Source organism: Elgaria multicarinata, chromosome 2 (assembly GCF_023053635.1).
Source record: "Elgaria multicarinata webbii isolate HBS135686 ecotype San Diego chromosome 2, rElgMul1.1.pri, whole genome shotgun sequence".
In the NCBI taxonomy this organism is placed as follows: Eukaryota; Metazoa; Chordata; class Lepidosauria; order Squamata; family Anguidae; genus Elgaria; species Elgaria multicarinata.
Genome location: NC_086172.1, coordinates 48,546,754 through 48,572,996, shown reverse-complemented (window position 1 = coordinate 48,572,996; position 26,243 = coordinate 48,546,754). Strand labels below are relative to the sequence as shown.

The following is a 26,243-nucleotide window of genomic DNA, read 5'->3' as shown; positions in this document are numbered from 1 at the left end:
GACAGTCAAGCAAAGAGGCACTGGGTTGTCTGTAGCACTGAGACCTACTGGTGGGTCCCAACCCAGTCTAAGAATCACTGCTCTAAGCCAATGAACTGCAAATGCATCCAGTTACCTGGTTGTATGCCCCATTGAACTCAACAGGACTTACTTCTGAGTAAACAAGAATAGAATTGCACTGCAAGTTAGTAATGTGAACTAAAATAAAATATTACAATAATAAAAGCATTAGCAAACTCCATAGTCTCTAAATTGCAATTTGACAAGCGTCACAAACAAGCCCACACACCCCATCACATTTGTTGGATGGTGTTAATGGAATATGTTGAAAATATCCATGGCTATCATAGTTTCCTCTAATGGAAAACACAGGTGGTGGTATGCCTACCAGTTTGGAAGCAAAATGGGGTCACCACAAAATAAGGTAGTGGTTACTTGGAGGATTCCCTAGGTATGCAAAAGTTAATGTGTTATGAGCTATTTCTACGAGTTTATTGTTCAACAGGCCACTGCTGAGAGGTCCCTTGTGGATCCCCCCCCCCCACCAATTTCTCTCACTGGTGGGCAGATGAGAAGGGCCTCTCTTTCTGATCTTAAAGTGTGGGCAGGTTGATATGGATGAAGGCGGTCCTTCAAGTAACTTGGTCCCAAACCATTTAGGGCTTTAAAGGTCAAAAACAGCACTTTGAATTGGGCTCAGAAACACAGCGGTAGCCAGTGCAGTATAGCCGTTACGTGGTCAAATCACCTTGCCACCACCAATAGTTGGGCGGCCACATTCTGCACTAGCTGAAGTTTCCGAACCATCTTCAAAGTCAGCTCCACATCCAGTGCATTACAGTAGTCCAGCCTGGACATGACCAGTGTGTGGAGGCAAAGTCCATCCTCTCCAAATTAATAATAATAATAATAATAATAATAATAATAATAATAATATATTCGTTTCTTACCCGCCTCTCCCTTTGGATTGAAGCAGGGAACAACATTTGTACAACAAATCAACACATCTTAAAAATTCTTGATTTCACATTCATCAGGGTAGGCCTGCTGTAAAAGGCTAGCCTTTAACACTGTCTTAAATTCAGAGAGGGAGTTAATTTAATGAATCTCCTCCGGCAGACCATACCACAATCTGGGGGCGACAGAAGAAAAGGTCCTCTGGGTAACAATTGTCAGCCTAGTTTTGGCTGACTGAAGCAAGTTCTCCCCAGAGGACCTGAGTGTGCGGGGCGGACTGTATAGGAGAAGGTGACCCTGCAGGTAACCTGGACCCAAGCCATGTAGGGCTTTAAAAGTAATGACCAACACTTTATACTTCGCCCAGAATCTAATTGGCAGCCAGTGGAGTGATTTTAATTTAGGGTCACAGCTGGTGTACCAGCCTAAACTGGTAGAATGCACTCCTGAACACCACAGCCACCTGGGCTTCCCCAGTTAGCCCAGAGTCCAGGAGGCTTCCCAACCTGTGTACATTGTCTTTTAGGGGCAGTGCAACCCCATTTAAGACCAGTTGTAAGCTTCCATCTGAAGCAGTTGGTTTCCCAACCCACAGTACCTCCACCTTGTCTGGATTTAGTTTCAGCTTGTTCATCCTCATCCATCCCAAAACAGCCTTGACACTAGTTTGAGAGGTGAACACCACTTATAATCATCATAACTTAAGTTATGATTTAGAGGCACAATCCTATGCATATTTAGGCAGAAAAAGGGCCTACAACTCCCAGCATGCCTATGCATGTTTAGACTTTAATAATAAAAAAAGGCCCACAACTCCCAGCTATGAGTGGCTGGAGCATCCTGGGAATTGTAGGCTTTTTTTTTCCAGTCTGAGCAGGTATAGGATTGTTCAATGAATTTGAAGTGTGAAACTGCACAGGCTCACAGTATTTTTTTAAGGTTAGTAAAGCATATACGCAATGTAAATGTAGTTAAAGGATAGGATGGGGGCGGGGCGAGTAGACCAGAAACGCTAAGTTGTGCGCTTCACAACTTAGCGGCCGTCATTCTCAACTCCCCTAGCTACACCTCTTTGGGCAGGAAGACAAGAAGAATCGGGCTGGATGAGGGAAGGCAGAAGCGGGCTATAGGGGGCCGACGAGGGCAGCAAGCGGCGCTGACGCCTCACCGGGGTGACCCAACTTTGGGAAGCCCGAGCCCGGACGCGCCGCACTGCGCTGTAGGCGGCGGCCAGTCACATGGCACTCGGGGCTCAGCAGGAAGTGACTTCTGGTTCCTGGGTGGCGCGTCGGGGCAGCTGTGAGGCGGGTGGACCGAACCGCCGGCTTCTGAGCTCGCGGGCGACTTCGGGAGTTTCTTTGCCTTCGTAAGTAACCCGCTGGGTCCGAGCGACGAAGGACTGGAAACCCTTCCGCCAGTGTTACCGCATGCCGCTCTCTTGTTTTGCTCAGTTTCTTTTCGCGAGGGTGCTCCGCCTCCTCCCTCCTCCTCCTCCCCCACCAACTCTGTTCCAGCAGAGGTGCTCTCTCTTTTTCAAGATCCTCCTGCAGTTGTTTCCTTTCAATCCTCTGTGCTTCTTCCCTGGTCGCGCTTGTTGTCTTTGCACATTTCAGGGGCAACAAAACAAAGAAGTTTGCCAAAACTGCATTTCGAAAGCTGAGTATCATTAAACGCACGATCGTCAGCATATCTACTTTTGGGGTATGGGTGTATTAAGACCCTATTTTATTTAAACTTAAAATATTCATGCAGCCTTCCCTAACTTGGTGCCTTCCAGCTAGCATGTTGTAGTCGGGACACATCTGGTGGGCGCCAGGTTGGGGAAGGCTGTTCACACAGAGTTATACCCTAGCTGAGCTGTGGCCTTTGTTCTCCCTCACCCCTAATCCCGGTCTCGTCTTTAACCTTACAGGGTCTTTCTGCTCCTCCAGAAAAGACTCCAGAACCAACAGCTTGGAGTTTTTTTTTTTTTACTTTTTCTGTCACTCGTGCATTTGTCCTCGAAGGGCGGAAGTGTCTACGGAGGAAAAACACACACGCAGTGAGAGATGGGTGCTTAGGTGGCTTCCTTCCGCCCTGTCCCAGAACCAGTTACACCTGGAACTAAGAAAAGGACTGGGTGGATTCTGGGTTTACCTCTTACAGGAAAGTAAGACAAAAATAATTGGGGTGTTTTCAGTATGTACATGTGAGGAAACTGTGGCAGAAGGGCCGAGGACAGGAAAACTTCCTAATAGCTGTTCTTCGAACTCCAGTGGTGAAAACCCTTTATTAGAAAACTGCTTAAGTCTCTGGGAGTTGTAGTTCAGATGAATGTCAGCTCAGGTGTGTCTCTCTCCGCCCACCTTCTGAATCCTGGAGAGAATCCTGAAGAGCTGCCTTCTTCAACCTGGTTGCTGGGAAATGCTGGGAGTTGTAATCCAGGGCATCTGAAGGGCATCATGTTGGAGAAGGTTGAAAGAGGCAGGCACAACTAGAACTGGCATCCTGGGAGAAGTGAATTCATTCCTCCCTGTTCCCTGGAAGATTTAGCACCTAGAAGAGACTTGGCTCTGGATCTAACTGATCCATGTTGATAAGATCAGATGAAAATGGGCGTGTGTGTGTGTGTGTGTGTGTGTGAGAGAGAGAGAGAGAGAGAGAGAGAGAGAGAGAGAGAGAGAGAGGAAGGTTGCTTTCGTTTCTGGTGGATGATTTACCTTATCATCGGGTTCAGCCTCAACCCAACCTGGGGCGCTCCAGATGTGTTGGACTACAGCTCCTATCTTACCTTGCCAGCATGGCAATTGATGCCATGGTGGCTGAGGATGATGGGAGTTGAAGGCAATATATCTGGAGGGCCCCAAATTGGGCAAGGCTCATCTAGCTGCTCTTTTCTGTGATTCAGTGTCTTTGTCTTTTAGTTCACCGATCGGGATCGCATGATTTTGAGAGGGTGCTGCTCTGGGCATGGTTCTGCTGCAGGGTGAGGAAGGTTAAGAGGATGCCGTTCTGGCGGTGAGATGTAGTAGCCCTCATATTGCAAACTAGAAGTACAAAAATAGGAATCGTAAGTCAGTAACATCTCACATCTCCTAACAAGCTTCGATGTCCAAAGTCTCCTCAAGGATGTAACCTATGCATAGTAGCTTGGGTTTCTATGCAGCTTACATTATAGCTTACTATGCATAGTAAGTCCTATTGAAAGGAGTGGGTCTTATTTGTTTGGTCTATATGCATAGGATGGGCCATACAATTCTGTAATGGAGAGAATTTATTGCCAGCTTAAATCAAATTTTTGGAACACCATGCAGTGGACACCTTTCCAGTGATGTTGGTGGAGAACTACAGGGAGCAACATTTAGGCAAGAATTTAAATTCCATTATTTCCAAGTGGTAGGACAGGACTCAGTGGGAACTTTCTATATTGTTGCCCACAGTTCTTGGGGACAAAAATATAAGGTTTCACTCTTGGTTCAGGGGCTTAGTTCCACAAAGAGGTGATTCTGTGGAGTGGCCTGATTGGTTAAAAGGGGTTGAGAATAACACTTACCATGACTTTCTCTCCCAAATGTCTTGGTTGATGAACTATAATCCCACAATAAGGCATAGGCTTTGTTTTTGTAAGCAATCCTGACTATGGCAGCAAGCTTTATGTCTATCTAGTTGTAAAATTAAGCCATTTAGGTTGCAATCCTAAAAACACTTAGGGAACAGTCGTGTGACCTTTACAGAGGGTCTGGGAGAGCCATAGGATATTTTAGAGAGGTGGTAAAGAGGGTGTTTCTGTGGGCGCCAAAGGGAGGCCGGCTTACAAAGTATGCCCAGGCCTCTCCAACCTCCTTTCCTTACCCTCTGCAGCGCGCCAGCTAGATGGGCAAAAAAGCCTGTCTAGCCAAAATGCAGAATAGGAGGAGTGTGGAGGCAAAGCTTGCCTCCACCACTCCTCCTCCTCTAAATTGGGAGCCTGTAAGTCTCTGAGTTTGGAATTGCACCCTTAGGGTATCATTCCCCAGCCATGCTGGCTGGGGCATGCTAGGAGTTGTAGAGCTTTTTTTCTGTCCAAACATGCATAGGATTTCACCCTTAGTAGGGAGTAAGCCTCATTGAAAACAGTGAGATTTATTTCAGGGTAAACGTGCATGGAATTGTGCTGTGATCTTGTTTACATTGATTTGGAAATACCTATTTTGAGACACTGGGACTTGAACTTCTAGCTGAAGCAGGTTGTGCAGGCCAGATTTCCCTTGTGTGAAATAAGAGATCATACTGGCTGAAGATTCGCTGGCTTTCTCTTTCCTGTTCCAGTATGGGGACCGTTTGCCTTTCAGGATGCACCAAAGGCAATGGAAGTTGATTATGCTCAGTTAAAAGATAGTCTAGATCCTCCAAAACAATGATGGGATTTGAACTTCAAAAACCCAACACAAGACAGGTTGGCCCTAAGGGGACTACTCTGTACTCTTGTTCCCTCTTAAATGAAATAGGAAAATACTAAAGCTGGCCTTTCACACTAACTGTGATTTGGATCCAATTTCTTCCTTCTGTGGCTGGAAGGTGCTTCTTCCCAATTTTGGGGATTCCTCTCCCTCCATCACAGATCACTCTGTTCAGGTACCCCCCCCTCAAATCTACCTGGCGGGGGAATGCTGGGAGTTGTAGGGTTATTTGCTTGTTTGGACAGAATAGAATTGCGCCCGAAACAGCTTTGCCATCTGTCATAGTGACTGGAATGTTAAAAAGTGCATAAAGAAGGAGGAGAACAAATGGAGGGAGTCTGTTTGTTGGGACTGTTCCAGTAGGCTGATGACATCAGCAAAAGGTGAGTCTAGAGAAACGTATCTGTGTATTCTAGTGTTGGGACTAGATTCTCTCTTAAAGCACTGCAACAAAGTTGTATTCCCCAGTGAACAAAAGAGAACCGTGTCTGCTTTGACCATCTCTCCTAAAGAGAATAAGCAGTTAGATGCAAAATAGAGAGATTCTTTAAATGTACGAGTGTCACAGATGTGACCATAAAAAGGAAGCCACATTTATTAGAAGTATAACATATACATAGCAAGAAAATAGCCTGTTTGTGGCTTAAGGAAGTATCTATTTTGACAGTCTTACAAGGAGGGGGGAAAACTCTCCCTGGACGTATTTATCATCTGCACCTAATGCAGGATAAATAGTATACTTTATTAATTGCATTCTTATTCCACTCCTCCTCCACAGACCATTGGACAGCACACATGGTTCTCCCATTTTATACTTACAACAGCCCTATGAAATAGGTGGGCTGAGAGAGAGAGAGAGACTAGACTAGACTAGACTCCCTAAGCCCAATACCCTAGCCATAGATGGGCATCCTGTATGTGACTCTGAGCCATTCTCTGTGTGCCCTGGGAGCACCGGCTACTTTTCTTTCCTGCCCAGCCAGCAGTTAGGCAGCAGGAAACAGATGGCTATTCTGGTGTTGGTGAAAGCAGCAGAGAACAAACTTGAGCAGGATTGTTGTGGGGGAGGCTTTAACGTTGCATCCTCCAGCGATCCCAAGTTACTGCATGCCCAATGTCCCTGTGTGAAGGATGTCTCACTGGCCCCGTTCAGAAGACATGTTAAACCACGACTTTAACCACAGTGGTTAAGCCAGGTGTTTTCTGAAACCTTAAAACATGGCTTTAACCACGGTGAATAAGGCTTTTTGCCTTAGTTGCTGTGGCAAAAGCCATGGTTTAAGATGTCTTCTGAACACAGCCCAGCTTTCTGGCTTAGCCACCATGGTTAAGGCCATGGTTTAAGGTGTTTTCTGAACGGAGCCTCTGTGTTTGTGTGAATGGGGGTGTATGAGAGAGAATGAAGGGGAGTGAGGGTGTGTGTGTGTGTGTGTGTGTGTGTGTGTATGTATGTATGTATATGAGAGAGAGAGAGAGAATGGATGAAATGAAGGGACAGGGAGGAAGGAGAAGTGGAGAGCAAGGGGTGTCCTTGCCCACTTTTAGCAGACCCGCCATTGCTATCATGCATCCCTCAACTAGTAACCCTCAAAAGGGATGCTGCCCTCAACTCTGAAAATGTCGCCTGCTCCTTGTCTTAACATATAGGGTGGGGATCTCCAACCTTTTTGGGCCTGTGGGTACATTTGGGAATTTGATGAACTGCTGTGGGCACCACCACAGAATGGCTCCCATGGAAGATGTGGGTAGTCACATAATGGCTCCTGCGGGGGGAGGGGGGGCTGGCTAGTCAGAAGTGAGCTAAAGAGGGGAGGGGGAGGGAAATGCTGAGGCCAGGGGCTGTGAGGGAGGGAAGAATAGCAAGGAGTGTCACTAAGAATAGCATTTAAATCTCTTGCAACATTGGTGGTATTGGATCTCTCTCTAAACTGGGCAATGTTTTGGAGGAAAAGAGTGAAATTAAGGATGGTCATGAAGGATAGGTTATCCTGGATAATGTCCTGAAAATATAAACAAAAATTGTTTTAGAATCCAGACATTTGCTTGCACACCTGTGGACTTCCCCGTTCTCTGGTAACCAGGGGTGGGGAGGCAGATTCTAGCTTTCCCTGTAACCAGTCATGACGCTTTTATTTTAGTTTCGCAAGACATAACTTGCAGCAGTTTGCCAAACAGTGCGTGGGCATTTTCACGGTAATTGTGGAAAAGATAGAAAAGTAGCTTCAAAGCATATTATGTAAATATGCCAAGAGAACACAACATGCTTATCCAGAGTTTCCAATTTAAAAGTGTGCTTTTAAAGTTGATAGAAGTGGCCCAAATAATAGTCTGTTCACTTCCTGAAACAAACAAAAAAACCCACCCCCATCAGTCTTGGATTTAAGGGTCATATGTATTGCTAAGGGCTGCTGCCCATCAAGGAAAGATGTAGAAAATTAATGGTTGTGAACTGAGAAGTGTTCACATGGAAGATATGACACTAAGGTGGGTCCTAAACTTGGGAAGTGCTTTGCAACACTGACCAATGGCTTTGTATATTTCAAAAACTAATGGGGCTCAATCCATTGGCATGTCCTCAACGGAAGCCCTATAGAAATGGAGAACTGGCAAGAGCAGGTATTGCAGATCCCATTCATTTCAATGGGTGTTACATAGCAGAACTTAGTATGTAGGAAGCTACCTTATACTGAGTCAGACCATAGGTACATCTAGCCTAGTATTGTAAATATGAAGGTAGCAGCTTTCCAGGGTTTCAGGCAGGATTTTTTCCAGACCTACCTGGAGATGCCGGGTATTGAACCTGCAACCTTCTGCATGCAAAGCTGATGCTCTACCACCCTCCTCGTCATACACAGTTATTTGGCGTGCCCCTAATTTGCATGCAGTGCAAGGATGATTCTTCTGAGGGCAGGCCGGTGGATCTGGAGACAGGGCCTTTTTGGTTGTGGCATCCTGCCTTTGGAATCCTTTCTCTGGGGAGGTTCACTATCACCCGCTCTTCTGAATTTCCAGTACTAGTCAAAGAGCTGTTGATTTTTCCCAGGCCTTGTACGTGTCAACTGAGATGGTTTTATTGTATTGGGTGCTCGTTTAACTTGGCTGCTTTAACTGACCTACTGCCTTTTTTGTTTTTATGCATTTTAAAGGCTTTTATTGGATTGTAAAGCACCCTGAATGTTAAATTTGGTAGGACCGGGTATCGATTTTCTTGCATAAATAAATAATACAAAGGCAAGGTTTTAAAGCCCTCTGTACCTTACAAAGCCGTATCCTCATTTAGTATTCCTGTTGTTCTTGGATTGAAAGTCCCCCTATTTTCCCCATTCAAGTTAAAGTATTTCCTAAAATATCACTTTTTAATGGTCCCCAAAGAATGCCAGACTGGTAACTGGTGGCAGAAATAGTGGTTTCCAAGGATAAGAAGGCTGGCCCTACCTTTAGGCAAGTGGCAGATATGGGTGCGAGTTGTTGATTGTTGGTAGTGAATTCCATAGTTTAACTATGCGCTGCATGAAGAAGTACTTCCTATGTGAAATCATCTACTTACTAGGTAGTGCACTAAATTATTCTGCACTTCCTTTTTTTCAAAAAGCAAAAGGTAATTGAAGCATGATATTCTAGGAAAGCAAGCAAACCGTACTTTGTAAGTGAAATTTTATACATATCTAATCGTAAGTAAGTCCTGTTGAGTGCAGTGGAGCCTACTTTCAGGTAAGTGAATCTAAGATTACAGCCAATGAGGGCAAATCTATCCCAGAAGAAAGTCCCATTGAGTTCAGTGGGGCTTACTCATGGGTAAAAGGGTACAGGATTGCGGCCAGGTGGGGCAATCCTATGCCTGTCCAAGGAGCACTCTGAACATCATATGCTCTGCTGGGAGACATTTGGCACAACAGGAGTGATAGAGGTGATCTTTGCCTGTCCATTCTCCTGTCTACAGAGATTCCGCTAGACACAGTTTTGAATTGCAGGGACAGGAGTTGAGATCCTTTAGGATCCTATGGATCCTTGGAACCTATCCTTCCCCCCACACACACACCTTGCATCATAACCCGAGATAGAGTTCCCGTGCATTGCTTTCCATGGCGGCTGTGAAGGGTGGGAGGGGCCTCCCAGTGTCATAGAAGTGTCTATGGCTTTGGAAGAGGAACTCCACAATATTCTATGGTCCCTGGGGCATTCCACCGGGTTCATAGAATTGTTCTCTAAATCTCTTGGGTATCATAGATTCTGTTCTTAAACTGCAATCCTAATCACATTTATTACAGAGTAAAAACCATTAAGCTCCATGAGTCTTACTTCTTCTGATTGAGCGTGCTTAGGGTTCTTCTGTTAGCAATCTCTGGAAGTTGGGCAGCCTCAGCCGAATTGAATGTGTCTGCCTCCAACAGATCTGAGCTGTTATAGCTTGCAAAAATTGGTAAAGTCTCCTTAAATAATAATAATAGTTTCCCCTTGATGATAAATAGAAAAGCAAAAGACTGCTAGTGCCAAAGTTGACTCTGTTTAAATTAGAAATTTGTCACGTTTAATTAATTATGTTCTGGAAGCTGTTCTTGTTTGTTTGGTATCAGATCTGAGGAATGATAATTGGTTTTGGTTTGCAGCTAGCATTAAATCTGTGGCTAAGGGGAACTGTGCAAAGTTTTTGTCTATACAGAGAATGGGTTAATGTTCTTGTGTTTAATAACTTTTATTAATAGCTATTGCATTAGAAGGTTTCTTGTATTTTTGAGAAATTATAGTGCAACAAGTACTTTTCTTGAACATGCTAATATTCTAATCTGTATTTATGTTGTAACATGAGCTGTATGCTGGTAATAGGATTAACTGGTAGATTAATCAACTAAAGCCTGATTAGTAAGGGCCAATTTAGTGCACAATTTATTAACAGTAATAGCAAGAGAGCTGAGTGAGGAACCACCTTAGTGCTGCATCTCTGGCTATTTAGGGCAGCAGTGCAGAATCGCTGACCCAGTCCAACCCCCTGGGGTTCCCCAGAAGGCCCCACCCCACCAATCATTTGGTTGTTTCCTGGCTTTTGTGCAGTTGAAAGGTTGGAATGTGTCTCCTAAGGCTTAGTTGCTGGTGGAAAGATCTTTAAGATGACATATGCCTGTAATTTTGCCCCGCCCCTTTTGCCCTACCCACCACTGGAACATGACCCTGGAGAGTTTTTCTGAAATGGAATTTGCCCCCTGGGCTGAAAGCGGTTTTGCACCCAAGGCTTAGAGGTGAAATTGCTTCTTGCCCCGGACAATCGCAGCAGTAGCAAAACGGCTGTATGGTAACCTATGCATTCTTCTCCATTTTTCATTCCTTTAACCAGATCTGCTGCATTCGTAATTTCTTCAGTGATGAGACATTGCTGGGAAGTATGGATAAAAATATTGCAGAGCAGCTTAATAAAGCATATGAAGCCTTTCGGCAGGCATGTATGGATAGAGATTCTGCTGTGAAAGAGCTCAAGCTGAAGGTATGTGTCTGTTTTATATCTAACGCTACAAGTTAAGATCGCATTTAGGGCGGCTTCCAAAGGGAGGTCAACTCACATTCCGCACACAACAGAAGCGTTCAATGGGATTTGATGATGCAGGGGAAATTCTGCTAATGGTCCGCGATGATCCTGCACTTCCAGGTGTGAAGCTGGGCGATACAGCTTGCTTGTCGTCATCGTCAGTAGAACTAGATTTTGCAGCCATCGAGGGAAGATTGCTTCTGGCTTTAACTGTGAGGAGGGCTTGGAATGTATACAGATATTGCCTCTGTGGATGCATTCCCCCAGTGTACTGTGCAATGCATGATGTCAGACATCTCCCCCATTTGCAAGAGGAAATGAGAAAACCAGTCATTTGGAACTTCCTCACATTTTTCATACAGCTGCTGGATTATTTCATAAGAGAGAAAAGTGACTTGGCTTGTATGGAAGAGTTAGGGTTGAAAGGCACAGTTTGGTGTCTTGGGGAATTTGGGCTTACTGTAGCTCCGTGTGTTTTGGAGGTTACTGCAGCTCAGTGGTAGAGCATCTACTTTGCATGCAGGAGGCCTGAAGTTTAATCCTTGGCATCTCTGTTTAAAAAGATCAGGTAGTAGGTGATGGGAAAGATCTCTGCCTGAGACCCTGGAGAGCACCTGCTAGTAAGGATAGACCAAAGCTGGCCCTTCATGATTCCCTAGAAGGCCGTGCCTTTTCCCCCCAACCACTGATTGTTGGGTGGTTTCCCAACTTTTCTGTAATCCCCCCGCCCATTCTAAAAGGTTGAAATGCCTCTCCTAAGGCTTACATTACTGGCAGTAAGAACGTTGAGCTGAAATATGTTGGTTTATACGTCCTGCCCCCTGTGCCTTTGGCTCCACCCACCACTGGAACACAGCCCCTGAGAGCTACTCTGAACTGGAATTCAGCCCATGCGTTGAAAGAGGTTCTGCACATCCCTGGAGGAGATGAATACTGGGTGAGATGTTGGACCTGGTATAAGGCAGCTTCGAATACCCTTTTCCCCTGCTCTAATACATTACTCCTCAGGTCAAAGATCAGTGGTGTCATTGCAATTCTGCTGCCAGTTCAAGAGTTGCTCCTTCCTTTCCTCTCCTTGCTTGATGAATGCCAGGTGCTGAGATGTTTCTTCCTTAGCGCTCTCCTAAAGGAGGCAACATGGCTGAGCTGCTTGTCCCTGTGCCTGCTTACCCTTCCCTGTACCTGTTGGCATTCTCTTCCCCTCCTTATTGTTTTACTATGATTTTATTAGATTGTAAGCCTATGCGGCAGAGTCTTGCTATTTACTGTTTTACTCTGTACAGCACCATGTACATTGATGGTGCTATATAAATAAATAATAATAATAATAATAATAATACCATGGAAAGTAGTGGGAATGGATTTTTTCTTTTCTTCTTGGGCAAGAACAAAGCCATTCTTTCAAGGAGGGTTGGTGATAGTTAAAGCAGCCTTGCAGTTATGGTTACCAACAGAGCCAGTGTGGTGTAGTGGTTAGAGCGTTGGACTGGAAGTCAGGAGTTCCGGGTTCTAGTCCCCACTCGGCCATGGAAACCCACTGGGTGACTTTGGGCTGGTTACAGACTCTCAGCCCAACCCACCTTGCAGGGTTATTGTTGTGAGGATAAAATGGAGAGGATGATTATGTATGCCACCTTGGGTTCCTTGGAGGAAATAAGGCGTGATGTAAATGCAATAATAAATAAATAAATGATTGTCTCAGAGAAAAATCTTGCTAATGAAACTGCCTGCCCACACGTTCCTCTGTTAGCCATTTGCAGCACGTTGATAGCTTGAATAGAGAAAAGCACCACCGTTCCACCGACCCTTGCAATAAATTAAACAAGCTTACCTGCTGACTGGCTTGACTTCTCATAGACCCTGTTCAGACCACACGCTAAGCCATGGTGGTTAAGCACTTTGAACTAAACATTATGTGAACCAAGACTTAGCGTGTCATGTGCACCATTCCTAACTGTGGTGGCTACACAACCATGGTTTAAATATGCTCACTAACCATTTGCTGCGAAAGGGTTAGTGGCCTAACCATGACTTGGTGTGTTGTCTGAACAGGGCCAGTGTGTTTCAGCTGGTGGGTGGAGGAGGTTGTAGGGGGTCTGCCCAACTTGAGGGTAGTCCATACGCCTCTCTGAATTCTCATTTTTCAGCAACAAAAATGTGTAGTTTATTCCTTTTGCTTGTGGGGATATAAGGAAAAAGGTTCACGCAGTATCCAATGCCTCGCTGTCATGTTTCTCAAAACTTCCTGCCTTCTTGGGAGACAATAACGAGGCCTGCTAAGTAATCTACAAAGCTTTATTCACGCAATAAACATCTCTTCCCACCTGAAGAGAGTCTAATCTCTAGGATCTTTCCCTTAGGCAAAACTATGCAAACTAAGCAAGACAATTGTCCTTTCAAGAAGAATGGAAAGCCTTTTCCCAAGACTCATTAACTTTAGAGAGACTCGTTCTGATGCAGCTTCTGACGGGACACCAGCCAGGCCGACTTTCTCTCGCCTTCCTTTTGCTCCGCCCGTTTTAGTCTGCGGCGTACTCTAGGATCGGCTAACCTCTCCATGCTCTCTCCCTCGGAAGAATGTTGGCTTCCCACTGACTGTGTATTATTTGCCCTTGACAAGTTAAGCTCTGGAGAAGGTTCACTCCCAGCTGGTGAAGAGCCCGTGAGAGCTTTCTCCCCCACTGGTACAGGCTGGCCTGTGTCTGGCGCCGACTCCTCTACTTCAGAGTCTGATTCTGATTGATCACTTGAAACACCTTCCAACCCAGGGGGAGCAGGGCTAGACATGACACCCACCAGTTCAAAATTAATCCAAAATCCACATTTGGGCAATAATTTTATTGGGAACAATCAAGGTTCCACAAAAATGTGCAAGCCTTCAAATTCTCCAGAACTCTTCATTCAGGCTCAACGGTACAAAAAACAGGAGATGGGGAAAGAAACAGAATAGTCCAAAACTTTGGTTAGGTGCTCTGGCCGTGGAGTCTGCAATTTAGATGAGCCCACTCTTAAAATGGAGATTTGCAGTCTGAATGAATTAGTCATTGTAGGTGTTGCAGGTATCAGAATACACCTAGCATTGCATTTTGGGAAAGAGAAGCAATAGCTGATCTTCATTTCTGAAAACACAAAAGCCTTCTGTAACTCTGATCTTCTTCGTGCCTTGGGGAAAATATACAGGTTCCTGAAGCATCAGAGAGCAGAAGTACAGAGAAACATGTGTTCTTATATCAGCAGAGCCAAATATTAGTTTTAGGTAAAATAAAAAGTCAGTTGAGTCTAAATTAGGAATATGGCCTAGTGGTTGGAGGGGATGGAAGCTTCGATGCAAAGTTCCTCTTCAGGTGGTAAAACTCGACAACTTTAACTGTATTAAGCCACCTGTATCCTATGCTCTGATTATTCTCCAATGGTTCCGAGGGTCACCCAAAATGCTCTTAACTATGGGCCTGCTTGCTTAAAACAGGCACCCAGGTGAGTGCTTTATTTTCAAGTCAGAGGCCGTGTTCAGAAGACACCTTAAATCACAGCTTTAACCATGGTGAATAAGCAAAAATCCTTATTCTCTGTGGTTAAAGCCGTGGTTTAAGACGTCTTCTGAACACGGCCAGAGTAAAGGGTACCTGCTTCTTACCTGCTTGGTAGATGGATTCCCCTGATTGCAGAGCCATAAATAGTATGAAATGATTTCCTATGCAACACTGACCTGTAGATGACTTGGGCTTGAAATTCAGGTGACTCGTACAAGTGGCTTTTGGTTGAATGCTTCCTCCCCCCACCCACCCCACCCCACATTTTGCTCCGTGGCCTCATTTGTTTGTTGGAACACCCACCAACGCTCTGCCAACAGCTGCTTCCTGAAGCTGCTGGTTGGCCACTTGTCTTGCTAGTCTCTGAAGATCGGAGCTGTGTCAAATGCGTCGAAACCGGAGTCATGCCGGCCAGATGGTGCTCAATACAAATGGATGTTTGGTTGTCAAGTATATCTTCTAGTCGGTAACTTGTTGCTGCCATCTGACTCTAAAAGAATCATTTGTGCCTGTGGACTGTCAAAAGCATCTTCTCTTCTGTCTGTTTTAGCTGTCATGCCTGTGCTCTGTGCAGAAGTGTTGACAAGACATTGCTGTTGTACATTTTCAATTTGGGTCTTAGTGACTCTCCCCACCCCCTTTCTTCTCTGTTTCCTGAGGTCGTCTTGTCTGCTGGAATATACTGGCCTCTTAGACTTTTTAATGATGCAATGATTGCTTGGTGATTTAGTTTGAGTTTGCTGTAGGTAGACTCTTTGGTGTATTAGGGCATGTTTCCCCCCCTGAAAAGGTGTCTTCCCCCACCCACTGAAAGCTATGAATTTTAGGATTATGAAGAATGGGAAATGGTTGAAGAAACCATAGAGTTCCTGTTAGCCAGCCAAACTACTTTATTTGTCCATGCAAGAAAATAAGTATTTGCTGTAACGGGACATCATAATATGCCATGAAATGTTCTGAGTGTCGACTATTGGAAATTATCCAGTGCTGAAAGAGAGAGAGACTGGGTTCACACATTATGCTCACCCATGGTGAGTGGCAAGCTATGCTGGGTAGGTGGTTATGCAAACAACTACTGTGCTCCCATCAGATGACATGGCAAACAAGCTTCATAGGGTAGTTCATTTCACACACACCTCACACCTCCTCCTCCTGTAGTCCTCCCACCCAGCCAGGCAGGTATCCCAATTTCCCTTGCAATGGGAATAGAGATCGCTTGAGAGGAGCAGACTGGCGGCAGAATTTTAGCCACTTTTTCCAAGTCACTCTGTAGGCGACCTCCATAACCTATGCTGGCGAACGCAGTTGACTTGCTAACCCATCATAGGTTGTTTCAAAAACTAACCCATCAAGCGTTAGTATGTTGTGTGAACCCAGTCAGAGTTTGATGTAATAGCATGGAGTAATAGACTCTTAGCTAATCACTGGCTCAATTCGGACAACACATTAGTCAATGGTGGACTATTTAAGCAACGGTTGACTAACTTGTCATTTGTCGGGAAAAACCACACCACGGTTGGTTATCTGCGAGAGATAACCAACGCTGTGCAGAGTTGACTATCTGCACAACCGTTAATTATCCTGTCATATGGCAGGCGCTGTGGATTATTCCCTGTGCTTACAGAGTTGCGAGGCAGAAGTGGTAGAAACCCCTGCCACTCTTGCCCAGCACACCTTTATCGGCATGGGAAATAATCCTGTCCCGGGAAGAGCTTGGGGAGCTGCCAATTGTGCTTGTCCCTTCATGGTGGGGGGAGGAATTGGGGGGCTCCCCATGCGCTTCCCGGGACAGGGACATATCCCTTGCCCCTGCCCCGTGATCCATCTGGAGATCAGCTCGAGAGGATAGAAGGAGCTCCTTCCATCCCCTCGAGCCAATCCCCAAATGGATCGAGGGGCAAAGGATGTCTCCCGCAGCTTGACATGCAACATCAAACTGTGGGAGAAATCCATCTGCCAATGTGAGGAGCAGGACAGATTCTTACGCCTCCCATCCCCATTTACCATACGAGAAGGGCACCAGATCTATCTGCCGGTAAAAGACGCATCAGCGCCTGTCCCTCCGCAGCTGCTGCAGCAAGAACTGGGGGTGCATCGCCTCCAATGACAAGGGAGGCGATGCGCCCACCAGAGCGTCAGCGCATTGATTCCATCTCCTGCTTCTTTCTCCAGCGATGGCCACTGTGAAAGACGCGCCGTCGCAAAAGAAGAAAGTGGTGGCAGAGGCATCCCACCACCTGACAGTGGGTGGAATCTGCCTCTGACACCACTCCAGCAATAACTGCAACACATCCTGAGCACTGCCTCTCTCCTCCCACCTCCCCACGGAATGGCGGTGTCTCAGTAAGGTAAACAGGAACTAGCACCACCATTCCATGGGAGGGCAGAGGGGGTGGGGAGTCGACTACTCGACAGAGTGTGAATACTCTACTCCACAGAGCACTACTTCCTTGTCGCCCAAACGTGGCACACAAATAGTCATCCTTGGAGTGGACTATTCACACTCTGTAGACTAAAGTGTTGTCCGAATGTACCTACTATCTCTCAGCTGAACCTACTTTGCAGAATTGTTGTGAAAAGAATGGGGAGGAATGCAACCATATATGTCCCCTGAACTCTGTGGAGGAAGGGTTAGATAAAAATGCAGGAAACATAAAAGGGGAAAACAAGGCAAAACCCAAATATCTGGCTCCCCCACTGTTAAACAAAGTAGCATACTGGACACATGTTATAACCAGCGATATGCATTGTTGCTAAATACTGTGGCTTATGCAGGTTCTGTGCCTGTCTGTGGTAAAGCCTTTCCTCAGCACAAAATGACTACTTCTAATTATCTTTACAGACAGACAGCTATGAAAAGCAGACATGCGAACAACAGAAACAAATTGACTATCTCATGAGCATCGTTGCAAAGCTCAAATCACAGTTGGCTTCTATGGGTGCCACTAGAGGTAGGTTCTTTTCATATACGTGTGGGTGGGTGCGTGTCTGTGTGTATGCACACACACTTTAATGGCCATGATCCAGAGAGTTTTCCTGGATTTTCACAACACTGAATAGCACAAACTGCTTTTCTTTTGCATCGGGCATCCAGAACATTTTATGCCACAGTTATGATCTGTAAAGTGCCACAGGGCTCTGTGTTGCTTCGTTTTCTCCTCTTCTCCAAACTATGAAGCACACTTTGATTTTCAGTGCTGGTAACTTCTATGTTGGAAACTACAGAAAATACAACCACATTCAAGATGCTGCAAGCTGATCTGAGGATCAATGCCAGTTCCTTCCATTCTGGATTCCATTGCAGAACTAATTTGCAGTCTCTGCTTTACTGCTTTACATAAGATGCTGATGTATGAAGATTGTGACAACAGGCTGGTAACCCTGGGAATAAAGACACTTTGATCGTTCTGACACATTGGCCTGATTCAGACAACATGCTAAACCATGGTGCTTAACCACAAAATGGTTAGGAGAGGCGTTGCAACCTTTTAGAATGGAGGGGTGGGGAACTACAAAAATGTTGGGACCCAACCATTAATTGGTATGTTTAGCGTGTTGTCTGAACCAGGCCTATGTGTCATTTCCATGAGATGTGAGTGTGTAACTGCATGTTTTAAGGCTGCAGTATTAGGTGCATTTGCCAATTTGCACGGTAGCTCTTCTAAATGAACATGCAGGTCTTGCTGATTTTTAACTGGGTTTAGCTTCACCTGAGTCTCTCACCAGATTGTGCTGAGTGTGTTTCAGGCTAGAGGTGAGAATTGTCTACTTGAACTTCTGGTAGACGCTGGATGTCTTGGGGTGTGTATCCAATGGGTTTTATCCAATGTTAGTCTAACTTAAGTCTCGTTCGTTGCAATGGATCTTTTCTAGGGTGACGATATGAAAAGGAGGACCGGGCTTTAGCAGTTATATTAAAAGGGGGATTTCAGCAGGTGTCCTTTGTAGGCCTGCAGCACCTGGTGAAATTCCCTCTTCATCACAACAGTTAAAATTGCAAGAGCCCTGCGCTCTTGACCAGATACAAATCTAGCCCTTCAGGGGTTCTGATCTGTCCTTCAGGGATTCCCCAGAAAGCTGCACCCCTCCTGCAGTGAAACTGTGGCAGATTGAAGTTTGTTTTTTAATGGTGATTTGAAGTTGTTTTATATTGTTTTATTGATATCTCTTTACCCTGCCCTGAGATCATAAGGTGAAAGGTGGGCTATAAATTTAAATAAATAAACAAAGGAAGCACACTGCATAGATTGACAGACACTTTAAAGCAATGCTATTATTATTATTCACTCTACAACTGATGCTCTCAGGGTGACATACACAGTAAAGGCAAAACCAATGATAAAAACCAATAATAAAACACATTTAAAAGTATTCGTACAAAAGCAGCAGCAAAATTCTGCATTCATACCTTGTAGCATTCGTTTCTGAAACTGTGCCCTGGGAAACCTTGACTCATATTAAGCCCTGCTTCTAGGGTAGAAGTCAGTTGGGGACAGTGGAATGGAGAGGAGCAGAAAGAGGAGGAAAGAGACGTACAGCGAAAAGGGAAATGGAAAAGGCTAAAAATAAAACAAGGAAAAAAACAAGGAAGTAAATATTGAGTACAAACGAGAAAAGCGGAACAATGAATGAATGGTTTGGGTGGCTCAGGAGGAGTATGTAAAAGAGAGAGAAAATTCCAATCGCGTGACACTATTCAGTTTGTAGATGACATCACTTTATCAAGATTGCAATGTAATACCGTTAAGCTTAAGTCTGGAAACCGCCATCCAGTCTGTCGACTCAGGGGGAAAACACACACATATGCAACTGCATTGTACTTCATTGCTATGTAAGAGTACTGTATTGTGGTGTAGTGGCTAAAGTGTTGGACTGGGAGCCGGGAGATCCTAGTTCTAGTCCCCACTCATCCATGGAAACCCACTGGGTGACTTTGGGCCAGTCACAGACTCTCAGCTCAACCTACCTCACAGGGTTGTTGTGAGGATAAAATGGAGAGGAGGAGGATTATGTATGCTGCCTTGGGTTCCTTGGAGGAAAAAAGGCGGGATACAAATTAAATAAATACTGTATTTTCTGGCGTATAAGACTACTTTTTAACCCAGGAAAATCTTCTCAAAAGTTGGGGGTCGTCTTATACGCCCAGTATAAGATGACTTTTTAATCCAGGAAGATCTTCTCAAAAGTTGGGGGTCGTCTTATACACCCAGTCATCTTATACGCCGGAAAATACGGTAAATAAAATTGTACTTTGAATGTTAATATTCAGATGCTTTTCCTATACAGATATTATCTCCATGCAGGAAAAATTGGTCCTAAACAGATTATGTGGTTGTAGTTTTGTTTTCTAAAGAAATTCTAGTGGCCTTCATCCACCAAAACGGGTTCCAAGGTGGTATAAAAATATGAAATTACACATATATATTAAAAACAAACGAACAATAAAATATTCCTCTGAATCAGTCCACAGGAGAAATGTCTACGTAATGTGTTTCAAATTGGGACGTGTGTGAGAGAGCAATTGACTGAAGAATTGTCCCTTTCCGGCTAAGTCCCATGGTAGTTTGCTTTTCAGATCATCATATGCCACACAGAGCTTGCCTGTATGTGAGCTTTTCAGTAAGGATTTCAGACTGTTCGCCAAATCTCTTCCAATAACAGGGATGAAAACATTGGCCCTGTTCAGACCACATGCTAAACCATGATGATTAAGCATTTTGCGCTAAACATTATGGCTTAGTGTGTTGTGTGAACCATGACTTAGCATGGTGGCTACATAACCCAGTTTAAACACGCTCACTAACCACTTGCTGAAAAGGGTTAGTGGCGTAACCATGGCTTAGCATGTTGTCTGAACAGGACCAGAATTGTGTTATTCAGACTGTAAACTGTGGTTAATCTTAACTGTAGTTTGTTGAAACAAGCCAGCTTCATAAAAATAGTTCGAATCTTTTCTGGCCCTTCTCTTGTATATGATTTGTAAAAGAGACTTTTATTTGGAGAAAAAAAGTTAATATTTTTCCTGTGTGCTGGTTGGGGTAGTAAACTGCAGAATGTGGATTGCACTGTTGGATTAATGATGGATTCCATAAATGACATAACATTCCATATATTTGCTTGGTGATTGTTTTTAATTGAAACAGTGTTCAAATGAAGGCTCTTTATTTTGCAGTTAATGCATATGATCAAGTTCCAGTACCTGAAGATGGTGAAGCAAGAAGAAATGGTACCTTACTGAACTTAGATTCCGATCAACTCCATGAAAAGTTGAAATTGGCAATGCAAAGAGAGAAGCTTTTAAAGGTATGATGCTTTTTACAAGGTAACGATAAATCATGACACTTAACAGCTGTATTTGGGTGTCATGATAAATATCAGGGTTTATTGTAAAGGGAATGAACTTGGAGGCCTGACTGGCACCAACACTGATTTTATTTTAACTGCTTTTACTGCTTTTAAATTATATATTGTTTTAACTTGGTTGATGGTTTAATTCGTTTTTAACTGTACATATTTATTGTTTTATGCTGTATGCTTTTATCTGTACGCCACTCTGAGATCTTAATGCTATAGGGCGGGATATAAATGTTTTAAATAAATTAATATTCAAGCCTTGGGTTAATGCATGTGGTTGCAAGGAGAAGGAATGTGGAAGCTTTCACTTCTGTTTTTTATTAACTGCAGTTTGTCCTTTCATCTAAGTTGTACAAACTGGTTAATTTTATCTATGGTTTGTTTAGAACAAGCCAACTTCAGCCTATTGTTTATGAAGCTGGCTTGTTTCAACAAACCATAGTTAACATGAGCCACAGTTTTGGGTTTGAACAACAATTAAATTGCAGTTAATAAAAAATTAAAGTGAAAGCTTTGGATCTCCTCTTTCTGGCCATACTGGAGGAGGAGAGTGGAAGGGGGGATGTGTGAATCCAAGGCTGATACAAGCTTGTTCCCATCGTGACAAACTCTGATTTATTGTGGTATCCAAATGCAGACAATGCATGCAAAAGTGAAAACACATTGTATGTGTGTTTTCACTTTTGGTAGAAAATCAGACATCCTGCTCTCAAATCGTTGTGATCCAGTATGATTTTCATTTAGCCTATTCAAATAGTGTTCAGGTTTGAGCCTTATTCAGTAGACGAGTGTTCATTGCAGCAGACATCATCATCATCATTATTATTATTATTATTATTATTATTATTATTTTATTTATTACATTTCTGTGCTGCCCCATAGCCGAAGCTCTCTGAGCAGTTTACAAAGACATGCAAAACTTCAGAAGGAGGAACTGGTATACTGGTGTGGGTATAAAGTGCCCCATTTAGAGGTGAATGCTGCATTCTTTTTCCAGTGTTCTATTTTCTTACCCTTGCTTTGCTGATGGTATTCATCATTTGGCACACATAGCACGTAAGACCAGTTACTGCAGCCTTCCCCAACCTGATATCCTCTAAAAGTTTTGGAAGACAATTCCTATCATCCCTGACCATTAGCCATGTAGCCCAAAACATCTGGAGGGCACCAGGTTTCTAAAAGGTGGTTGTTGTTTTGCTTTTGATTCAAAATAATCTTTAAATAGCCAGCAGTAAGAGTTGGAAACAAGTGAGTTATAAAATTGGGCCAGGGAGAAGGCTAGGTTTCAGTTCTTTGATATCTATCTGTATGCTTACATTATTTAAATGGCAAGTTCTTAGTTGTTTATAGAATACCTAGAACTGAAAAATAATTCATAAATAGATATCATGGTCTTATCAGTCCTATTTAAATTGCTTTCTGCTTCTATAGCAGTGTGTCCTCTAGCCAACCTTGTGCCTTTTTTTGAATTCTACTTGATACTCGTTTTTTGTTTTTTCAAATCTTGCCTACTGGCCTTTGATCAGCTTTTCTGAGCTGCCAGCCAGTTCAACTTTCTCTACACTCACAAATGTCTTATGCCACCAGCTTGGAAAGGTAAGTCCTTGTAGTTAGTTTTATAACCCGAAAATAGTCCATGGCTTATGCGAGGGTTGTTTAACCCTCGCATAAGCCACCCTCACTGGGTTCACCCAGCACAATAAGCCACAGTGATCACCCACTGTGGCTTGAATATCCAAAATGCTGGCCAGCATGCTCCACAACCCATCATGTCTTAAATAAGCCACAGTGAGCTGTGGTGATCATGCAAACTCAGCCACACTGAGTAAAGATGAGGGAAGGATATCGTTTGTCAAGGCCTGGAAATATAAGAGAGCCTAGCCCATTGCCATTGAGGGGATCCCTATTACCATGAAGGCGAAAGTTGAATCCAACCCAGGGTAGTGAGAACCAGTGGTGCTGCCAAGTTTTACAGATAGCCCAAAAAATATGTGGGTAGTATAGTATCTTTATTATACGATCACAAACCATTTAAAACACAGGATTATCCACAAGACCGAATATACAAGAACTAACAACACAGCAACTATTTAAAATATTTAAAAACTAAATACCATCAGCCAGTTATTTATTACGTATGAATCTGGAGAATAAATTTACGAATATATGTAAACCAATGTCTTCTGTACCATACACAAACACCATAAATACAATACGTTGCTGTGTCCGGCTATAAATACAAATCATGGGCTTTTAGGAATGGGATGGGATCATAGTATGAATATTCCAGTTTTGTTTAATGATTTGGGAAACTTGTTTGCTGCTTTTAAGGCTTTGGATTTTCTTGCATGATTCCAAAATGGTCTCCTTTCTAGGCAGAGCTCAGGGCCAGACCCATAGTTTGAGTAATAGAATTACATAACCTTTACACCAGGGATGGGGAACCCGTGCCCCTCCAGGCGTTGTTGGACTACAACACCCATCATCCCTGACTGTTGGTCATACTGGCTGGGGCTGATGGGAATTGGAGTCCAACAACATTGACTGGTGTCCTTCTCTTGCTTTTTGCCCTTTTGTAGTTTGTACAGTTACCTTGGTCTAGAGGGGGTGATAGGAGGTTATTTATATTAAGCAATATAATGGAACCATGGGGAAAGGGACCTCCCATAGTGACAGAGCACAGGGTTTGAACAGGGGATCTTCTGCATGCAAAGGTATCTTTAGCTAAAAGGATCAAGAGGAAGACAATCTAAAACAAACCTTGGTCTGAGATCCTGGAGAGCTCCTGCCAGACTGGGTTCACACAATATGATAACCCACTCTCAAGGTTGAGTGGGGGTTGTCACTGAATTGTGGGTTGTTGTCTTGTCTGAACCTAGCCTCGCTAACAAACAACCCATAGTTCACAACCCAACAGCAAACCATAGGTTGTCTTCATGGGTTGTCGTGGTTAACAAACCATGGTTTGTTAGTGCAGCTGGATTCAGGCAGCACAACAAGCCACAGTTCAAAGACAACCCACACTCCACCTTGAGTGTGGATTATCATGTGTGAAGCCAGTCAGTAACTAGGCTAGATGGATCAATAGTCTGACCTAGTTTAAGGCATCTTTATCAACATCCTCTGTGAAAGCTTATTTTAGGATTTGTTTGTGCGTTAGGAACATTGTATTTCTGTCAACTAAGCAATTTTTAATCATACGTGTTAATTTGTTAAAAAAATACCTATTTTGTCAAATTAGTGACAGTTGATAATTACGTTTTAGAAATCTAGCTTGAGCGAAAATCTCTCTCTCTCTCTCTCTCTCTCTCTCTCTCTCTCTGAACAAGCTTTTGCAATTACTGCTTCAGAAATTAGAAACTGGAAACAAAACAGAAAATTTTGTCTTCTGATGAGAACAGCATTCTAAAACATTTCTTTTGTAGTAGTTCATTAAAATGCTGCCCAAGAGTTACTGCCCTGTAAAACATCCTTGGTGTTTCCTCTTCTGTGAACATTTAAATATGATTTGAATTGTGATGGCACACAGATGTTCAGTTAACACTTTGATATCGCAGCGGCTTTGATATCCTGGGCTGCGAATCAGGAGGCCTTAGGCCAGCCAGGCTTCCTCAGCTTCAGTTCCCCATCTGAATGGGAGGATAACAAAAATGATCTGCTTTTCAAGTCTGTTGTAAGAATTGCAACAAGATAATATAGGGGAAGCACTAAACAGGCCTACCCAGTTGAATTTTAAGATGCCTTTTAATAATGAACTGGTTTTAAATGTTTTAATTATATGTATTTAATGGCGTTTGCATTTGTGTTGTACCCCGCCTCGATCCGGAGGGAGAGGTGGGTAACAAATATTATTATTATTATTATTATTATTATTATTATTATTATTATTATTGAAAACAGTATATAAATACTAAGTAGTAGTATTAGCCCTAAATAAGTATTTAATTTCAGTAGATCTTCTAAGTTGTTTTAAAAGGGCCTCATTTATCTGGCTTTGTATTTCAACCAGGTGCTTGCTGCTATAACTGCAGCATTAGCATGGCATCCGGCAGGCCATAGAACCCTGGGATGTTAACACTGTATGTCGGGGTACAGATACTCAGGCCTTCTGGGGTTCCTACTTCCGTCCTCTGGGGTTCCCCAAAAGGCCACTGCCCTTTCCTTCAGACATCACTTATTTGGTGGTTTCCTGGCTTCTGTGTAGCTTTTCCCCATTCTACAAGGTTGAAATTCCTCTCCTAAAGTTTAGTGACTGGCAGTAAGAGCTGCTGCTTCTCAGGGTGCCTTTTCCTATTGGAGGTTAGCTACCATTGCAGCTATTTTTGTTTTTGACACCGCTGCTCTAAATAATTGTATAGAAGTACAGCTGTACCATTACCTCAAGTTCTTCATCCATAATGTTCGTCTTCTTCCCACTGATCTTTTCCCTTTAATTTCCCCTTGTATAATAAGTTGCTATATTTTTCTCCTTGAATAATATGACCAAAGTATTGCAATTTTCTTCTTTTGATGGTATTTAGTAATTCTGTTGGTTTGTTTGCCCTACGTAGTATGTCCTCATTTGGTATTCAGTCAGTCCATGGTATCTTCAACATACGGTATAGCCACATTTCAAAAGATTCAATTATGCTCAAATTGTCCAGGCCTCCACTCCATTAAAAAGTTTTGAAAACACGTAGCATCTTACCATCCAAGTCCTTAGTGTAAGATTATGGTCCCGATTACATACAGTTGTTTCATTTTGACAAACGCTGTTCTTGCCGTCTCGATTCTGCCAGTAAGAGTGTTAATCTAATATATGTTGGGGGGTTATCCTTGCCCCATTTGCCTTTGATCCCATTTACCACTGGAATTTGACCCTCAAGCACATCTCCAAAATGGAATTTGGCCCTTGGGCTGAAAGAAGTTCTGCACCGATGTTTCGTATGCAAACCAGGAGATTTGGTCAAAATGAAATACCTCCTATGGGGAACCATGAGAGGGAAAGAGAAGTTCCCCACTCCTCCACACACCTGGGGGGGATCTACACTACTGCTTTTAAAGTGCTTTAAAGCACTTTGAAAATGTTTTGAAAACTGTATATGCAGTGTGCCCTGGGCCCCAACAGTTGTCAAACTGTTATAAAGCATTTTAAAGCGCTTTAAAGCAGTAGTGTAGATCACCCCCCCAGTTCACAATTTATTTGGGCCAGACAAAACTGCTAAAATTAGGGGGTATATGTTTTGGCCTGCAACTCCCGTTTGGACTGGCCAGCATAGCGAGGAATGAAGGAAGTTGTAGGCAAAAACATCTGGGCTAGATCTACACCTTATGTCAAATCATTATGTTCTCATCATGGTGACGCTATGTCCCTCTTGCACATTTACACCTTGGAGAACACACAACAACATTTGTTGTGGTATTTTGGGTAATGAGGAATAAAAATCAGGAAATAACACTATGAAAATGGTATATGCAATGTGGAAT

General features: G+C 43.5%; 1 protein-coding gene across 1 annotated transcript in view; it reads left to right on the top strand.

The window, feature by feature from the left end:
• Positions 1-2,243: 2,243 nt before the first annotated feature.
• TANK (TRAF family member associated NFKB activator) overlaps positions 2,244-26,243 on the top strand; it is a 43,901-nt gene continuing 19,901 nt past the window's right edge. The window contains exons 1-4 of the mRNA XM_063116483.1: positions 2,244-2,323; positions 10,705-10,851; positions 17,266-17,374; positions 20,596-20,726. Coding sequence (XP_062972553.1) covers positions 10,753-10,851; positions 17,266-17,374; positions 20,596-20,726 — 339 coding nt within the window. The 5' untranslated portion in view covers positions 2,244-2,323; positions 10,705-10,752. The remainder of the gene's footprint in view (positions 2,324-10,704; positions 10,852-17,265; positions 17,375-20,595; positions 20,727-26,243) is intronic.